Source organism: Nannospalax galili, unplaced genomic scaffold, assembly GCF_000622305.1.
Source record: "Nannospalax galili isolate Female #2095 unplaced genomic scaffold, S.galili_v1.0 scaffold853, whole genome shotgun sequence".
NCBI lineage: Eukaryota > Metazoa > Chordata > Mammalia > Rodentia > Spalacidae > Nannospalax > Nannospalax galili.
Window position 1 is genome coordinate 265,025 of NW_008332825.1, and position 7,611 is coordinate 272,635.

Sequence of the window (7,611 nt, forward strand, 5' to 3'; positions counted from 1 at the left end):
GCCTCTATAAAAGATAAAGTATGTTAAAGGATGTATCTAATTATAACTATAACTAATTATAGAGATCGTATTCAGTACAATCTAAGATAGTGTAGAAAATGTTAAGTATCTTGAACTACTGCCCTCCTTATGACTTTTAAGAATATAGATCTTGGGGCTGGAGAGATGGCTCCGCAGTTAAGAGCACAGACTGCTCTTACAGAGGATCTGACACCTTCTTCTGACCTCCTCGGGCATTGCGTGACACGGGTGCACTTACACACATACAGGCAATATACTCATACACATAAAATTAAAATTAAAATAAATCTTTAAAAATAAAAAAAGAATGTAGATCTTAGGGCTGGAGAGATGGTTCAATGGTTGAGGATTAAGAGCACTCCAAGACCTAGGTTCAGTTCCTAGCACCAACATGGTGGCCAACACCCATCCATAACCCCAGCTCCAGGGGATCTGATGCCTCCTTCTGGTCTCTTTAGGCATTGTACAACATGGGTGTACTTAGATACATATGGGCAATACTCTCAAACACATAAAGTGTAAATAAATAAATAAAATTTAAAAAGAGTATAGGTCTTAATACATCTTGTTTTCAACCTAAATAGGACTGTCAAAGCATTTATTTTCTAGCTTTTGAAAATTTGCTTCAAGAGCTGGGCATGATGACATACTTGTAATCCCAGCACTTGGGAGGTGAGGCAGGAGGACTGCAAGTTCTGAGTGAACCTATGTATATCAAGAAACCATATCTCAGAAACCAAAACAAACAAAAAACCACATAGGGCTGGTGAGATGGCTCAACAGGTAAAGATGCTTGCTGTGCAAGGCTACCTGAGTTCACGGAGCTGTCCTCTGACTGTGCATGCGATGCTGTGGCATGTGTGCATCCACACTTCATCACACACACACACACCACACAAAAGAAATAAATTTAAACAAAAAGTGCTGGGCATGGTGGCGCAGGCCTTTAATCCTAGCACTCAAGAAGCAGAGGTGGGGGATCTCTCTGAGATCCAGGTCAGTCTGGTCTGCATATAAGTTCCAGGCCAGCTGGGGCTACAGGGAGACCCTGTCTCAAAAAACAAACCAAAGTAAAAAGAAAAAAAAAAGAAAGAAAATTTGATTGAAGGAACAATCATCAGGTAAATGCAAAAATTTGACATCCTTTTTCCTAATACCATCAAATAAAACTTCTAAGTTTAATTCTGTAGCATTATTTTGTCCTGACTCTGGCTTCACTTTCTCAGGTATGTGCGAGAGGTGAAATAATCAGGGTGAAAGTTCTGGGCATATTGGCTATGATTGATGAAGGTGAAACTGACTGGAAAGTCATTGCCATTAATGTGGATGATCCTGATGCAGCCAATTATAATGGTAAGGAAACCTGAAGAAGGCAAAGTCTTCCTAATTAAATTAAACTTCACCTGTGCTGATGGACTTGCAAGCTCATGCCTTCAAACTGTTGAGGGTTGGAGGAGTGAAGAGCTTCACTATGACATTGCTGTTTCTACAACTGGACTGCTTACCTAGACTTTCCTTCATTCCAGTAAAGAAAAAAAATCCCACCAGCAGTATTGAATCTTTCCTTCTCATGTGCTAGCACTTCATTATTGGGTTTTTGTTTTTGGCTTTTTTTTTGAGACAGGGTCTCACTATATAGCCTAGGCTGGCCTGAAACATACAGAGATCTGCCTGCCTCTGCTTCCTGAGTGCTAGGATCTAAGGTGTGTGCCACTACACCCACCTTTTTTTTTTTTTTAATGTTTGAAATTCATATGCCCTAAGAGTCACCATTTTAAAGTACGTTATTCAGTAGGGTTTGGTTTGGTTTGGTATTGTGGGGGGTTGTGTGTGTGTGTGTGTGTGTGTGTGTGCGTGTGCGTGCGTGTACGTACATACATATAGTACATGTGTGTATGCAGGCACATGTGCAGGTGTAAGCTAGAGGTTGTCCTTGGATCATTCTTTAGGAGCTGTGTACCTTGTTTTCTGAGACAGAGCTGGAACCTAGAGCTCACTAATTCCTCCAGGCTGGCTGGCCAATAGGCTCCAATGATCTTCGTATCTCTACCTTCCCTGTGTTGAGATTACAAGCACCTGCCACCATGCCTGTCTTTGTACATGAGTGCTGGGGGATAGATCTCAAGTTCTCATGTTTGCTTGGCAAACAGTTTATCTACTGTGCTATCTCCTCAGCCCCTGGTTGTTGTTTTTTTGTTTGTTTGGTTGGTTTTGTATTTGGGTGGATGGGTGTGTAAAAAAGGTCTCTTCACACCTGTAGTCCCAGCACTTGGGAGGCAGAGGCAGGCCAGATCTCTGTGAGTTCAAGGCCAGCCTGGCCTACATAGTGAGTTCCAGGCCAACTGGGGCTACAGAGAGACCCTGTTTCAAAAAGACCAAAAAAAAAAAAAAAAAAAAAAAGTCTCTTGTAGATTGAACTGTATAGGCAAAGATGGCTTTGAACTCCTGACCTGTCTGCCTATGCCTGGTGTTAAAATGAAGGCGGCTGTTGGGTGTACACCTGTAATCCCAGGACTTTGGAGACAGAGACAGGAGGCTCAGGAGTTCAAGGCCCTTTGCAGCTACATAGAATAGTTAGTTTGAAGCCATAATGGGCTGCATGACTGGAACCAAATGTCCTTTTCTCCTGTCCCTCACCTCACCCAAGAAGGGTGTTAGCATGTATCCTGCTCAGGTCAGCAGGGTATGGTCTTTGCAGCCTGCCCAGGTGCTGGGATTATAGGTGTACATTGCCACCCTTGACCAACTCAGTGTTTTTTAATCTACTTAACTATATTGTGCAGCCATCACCATTGATTTTAGCTCTTTTTCATTACTCCAAAGGAAAATCTCATATCCATTGGCAGTCATTCCCTGTCCCCTTCCACACAGTTCCTGACACCATTAATCTTTCTGTCCGTACAGATTTGCCCGTCTGAACATTTCTATGTTTTATTGTTTTATTTTGTGCCTCATTGCATGCTGAGGTGCCTATGTGGAGGTCAGAGGACAACTTGGGGTTCTCTCCTTTCACCATGTGATCCCAGTAATTGAATTCAGATTGTGAGGCTTGACAGAAGGCACCTTTACCTGCTGAGCCATCTTGTTGACCCCCCTATTCTGAACTTAAGAATGGAATTGTGTTATAGGTGACCTTTGTGTCTGGCTTTTTCCCCCCCTTGGTTTTTAGAGATAGGGTTTCACTCCATAGCACAGGTGACCTCATATTCAGTAGCAATCCTGCCTCAGTTGCTGGGATTATAGGCAAGAGCCACCACATCTGGTGAGCATGTTTTCAAGGTTCATCTTCACTGTGATGCATTCAGCACGTCATTCCCTTTTGTGGTGGTAAAATACACGTAAAGTGTACAATTTAGTGATGTTTAATGCAGTCACAAAATTGTACAATCACCAGTTCAGTTCACTCCCTGTGCCCTTGTTCTCCAGGCCCTGGCAATCACTAGTCTGCCTTTGTCTGAATAGATTTGTCTACTGTACATGAACTTGAATAATGTGGATTCTTTAGTGTCAAGTTGCTTTTTAGCATATCTTTTTTCCTAGGCTCATCTGTGGTGTAGTCTGTACCAGTATTCTATTCTGGATGGGCCATATATTATTTATCTGTCAACAGGTTTAGGCATTTGGGTTATTTAACTGTTACGAATAGTGTAGCTATGACTGATTATTCCTGTGCAGGTTTTTGTGTGGACATGTTTTTAATTCCCTTGGAAATATTCATTGGAGTAGAGTTGCTAAGTTGATGGTAGTTGTCCACCCTTCTAAGGAACTGTCAGGCTCTTTTCTAAGTTTGAATTTCATGTCAGTAGTACCTGAGAATTTCACATCAGTATTACGTGAAGATACTAATTGCCTCACATCCTCACTAGCATTTGTTACCCTTTTGACTTTAGCCATCCTAGTTGGGGATATCTTTATTGTTGAGTTGTATTTTATATAATGTGGACAGTAGACTTTATTCAGATGTACTTTAGCTGTATTTTCTCCCATTCTATACATCAGCCTGTCTGTTTCCTTGTTTGTTTGTTTGTTTGTTTGTTACAGGGTCTCATGTAGCCCATAGTAGTCTCAAGCTGGCTATATAGCCAAGGTTTTCCTTGCCCTTTCCAGCTTCTACAGGCCATCTGCAATCCTTGATTCATGTTCCATGTCAATCTTCAAAGCCAGCACTGGCACATTGGGACCTTATATCCCTCTAGGCTTGCTTTCCTTGTCAAAATCCCTTCCCTAACTCTGATTCGCCCCCATTTCACATCATAAGTATCTTGGGCCTATCCTGATAGCCCAGGCTAAGAGCAGATGATGAGCAGACTTAATTTTATCTGCAACCTTTGTACCCTGATGTAATCATACACCTGTGAATTGAGAGGTGGACATATATCACTTCTCAACTTTTTGGCTAAGATCAAGTGAAAAGATGGACATATTTGGGGCAGTATTTGGTCTATCATAAGCCATAAAACTATTGAATGTAACATAGTGGTGGATAATGATACTACACATTTTTCCAAAACCATAGAACTTTGGCAGAGTAATGCCCCCTCGGAAGATGTCTGCTTCTTACCTCTGAATCCTGAGATACTACCTCACAAGGCCAGTGAACTTTGAGACAAGAGTAAAGTCAGGCTTGAGATGGGGAGAATATCCTGGAAGATCAAGGTGGACCCAGCCTAATCACCTGAATCCTTGAAAGAGAGACCTTTCCTAGCTGTGGTCAGAGGGAGATAAGAGGGCAAGAGAAGGATCAGATAGGTACCACATTGCTGGCTTTAAGGATGTCAGGATTGGACTGTGGATATATCTCAGTTGGTCGAGTGCTTGCTTAGCATGGATGAAGCCTTGGGTTTGATTCCCCAATACTACATAAATCAGATGTGATGGCATGTGTCTGTAATCCTAGCCCTTGGGAAGTAGAGGAAGGAGCTTCATGAGTTCAAGGTAATACTCAACTATATGGTGAGTTATAGGCTAACCTGGTGCCCTCCTTTCCCTCTGCCTTCCTCCCTCTCCCCTTCCTCCCTCCGCTCCTGCCCACACACACATGCACGCACCCACACAATGTTGGGAGTGAGGAGGTCACCCAAGAGAAAGAACCTGGGTAGCCTATGAATACTGACAAATGCAAGGAAATATTCTCCCTCAGAGTCTTCAGAAGGGAGCACAGTCCTGCTGATCCCTGAGTTTAGGCTAGTGAGACTGGAGCTTCTGACCTACCAAGTTGTAAGATAGTAAAATGGTAATTTTTTTCTGTTTGTTGGATTTATAATTTTTATTTTATGTGTGTGCCTGCATGTGTGTAAGTGTACCACGTGTGTGCAGTCTCTGTGGAGGCCAGAAGAGGGTGTTGGATTCCCTGGAACTGGAGTTACGGACTATGGTTAGCCAGTCTGGGTCCTCTGAAGAGAGGACAACCAGTGCTCTTAACCACTCAGCCATCTCTCCAGCCCCCCGGTGGTGTTTCAAGCTGCTATATTTGAAATAATTTATTATTACATGGCAGCAGTAGATAAGTAACACAGCACAAGAGTGAATTCTGTTATTTTAAAAGATCATTTATAAGGCCAACTCCAGGATGAAATGTAAAGTAGCAGAAGAATGTAGCTTTACTAGAGATGTGTGAAATAACTTCACTGGGGGTTGAGGGGGAAAGGTGCAGACCTTGGTGACTTTAGAGCGAGGTCAGACAAAAGGCAGAAAGAACCACACACAGCATAGATGATAAAGTTCTTAGTGGAGCACAGGCTAACAGTGCTTAGGCTACTGTCCATGTGTACTGGCTCTAAACAGTTCAAGAAGTGGATGGAAGATCCTGAGAGCCAGGCTTCTCCTCACTTGAGAGGGAGGTATAGATTTGCAAGGAAAGGTGGCCAGAGTTACCCTTGTGGTGGTGGGTTGTTGTTGAGGATAGTGTGAATTCGTGTTTACCATAGCAAAGACACAGGTGGATACATAGAGAAACAGTTTAAGGCATGCATAGGGATTGGGCTGCACACATATCTTTGCTGAGGGGATTCAGCAGCATAGTGAAGCACACCTTTAATCCCAGCACTCAGGAGACAGGGGGATCTCTGTGAGTCCAGGCCAGTCTGGTCTATATTGTGAGTTCTAAGCCAGTCAAGGCTATATAATGAATCTGTCTCAGGAAAGGAGAAGACAAGACAAAGGGGGGAGGGGGGGAAGAAGAGGGCTGGAGAGATGTCAGCAGTTAAGAACACTGTTCTTGCAGAAGACCCAGGATCAAATCCTAGCACCCACATTATAGCTAACAATTGTCCATAACTCCAGTTCCAGGGGATCTGACAGCCTCTTCTGTCCTCTGTGGGGATTGCACGACACGGGTGCACTTATCTACATGCAGGCAATACACATGTACACATAAAATTAAAAAAATAATAAAATATTTTTTGAAAAAAGAAGAAGAAAAGAAAACAAGATCATCTCGGTAGAGATGAGCACCCTAGCACTCAAATCTTGGGGTCTTATACCATTCTATAGTGAGACGTCAAGGCTCCTTGGAAAAACGACTTATTCCAAGTCTACAGCAACAAATGACAAGATAAACCTAGACCACCTTGTACCAGGAAGAAGCAAAGTGGTTATAAAAAGCACTGAAGAACACTCATCAAAGAGACACACTGACGTTTTGGATTGTGACCCAGAGCAGAGGATACACGCCTATGATTCCACACTGAAATAAATGAATAGTTAAACGAATGTGGGAGGAAGAAACACATGTCTGAGGCAAAATTCCAGAATAATTTATGTAGCTAGTTTACTCTCAAGGGGGTGGAACCTTATTGTAGGTTTTGAATGCTCAGAGTATAGAATAGGGGGACAGCTTTATAGCAAGGAAGCACTGCCTCTGCCAGGTGATAAAGGTCAGCAGTAGAGATGGGTTTTCTTGAGAACATAGACCCTTGAAATGGTGCAGTGTATTTTCATGTGTGTGGAATTTCATCCAAGGGGCCAGAAGAACACCAGTCTTTTAACTGCTGGGAAGGCAGCATTCAAAGCTTTAGCTTTGAATGGTAAGAGTGTATTCAGGCCACCTGAGGTGCAGTTCTGACTCTGTTGATCAGTGTCTTTTCACGTCAATTGCTTAGCATAATTGAACACATACTCTGGTGTAAAGCTGAGCCATTCACTGTGTCAGCACTAATGTGCTAGGGTTTGCTTCCCTGCAGTAGAGATGCAGAATCCAGTGCCATGGTGCTTATAATAAGCCATTTTCATTAAATGTTAACCCAAGGCAGTGTCTTTCTATCTGCTATATGGCTTGCTCCATTCATCCCTTCCTTTTGCTATTCCTGAGTGGCATCTTTTGTAATAAACCTATAAGCTTAAGTAATGGTGTTTTCCTGAGTTTTGTGAACTGTTCTAGAGAGGATGGTGGGAAACCCGCCCCCCTCAAATTTATAGTTAGTGGGTCAGAAGTACAGGAAGCCCAGGACTTGGAACTGGTGGCTGCAGTGGGGACAGTTTTATGAGGTGAGTAGGGGGTGGTGGTGGTGAGGGGGTGTTAACTTATAAGATCTGACACCACCACAATCTGAGAGTTGAATTGTTGATACCTGTTGGTTGTTGGTATTAGAA

General features: G+C 42.9%; 1 protein-coding gene across 1 annotated transcript in view; it reads left to right on the forward strand.

Annotated features, from left to right (window-relative positions):
• Ppa1 (pyrophosphatase (inorganic) 1) overlaps window positions 1–7,611 on the forward strand; it is a 40,661-nt gene that overhangs the window by 26,480 nt on the left and 6,570 nt on the right. The window contains exon 6 of the mRNA XM_008827791.2: window positions 1,248–1,374. Within this exon, the coding sequence (XP_008826013.1) occupies window positions 1,248–1,374 (127 nt within the window). The remainder of the gene's footprint in view (window positions 1–1,247; window positions 1,375–7,611) is intronic.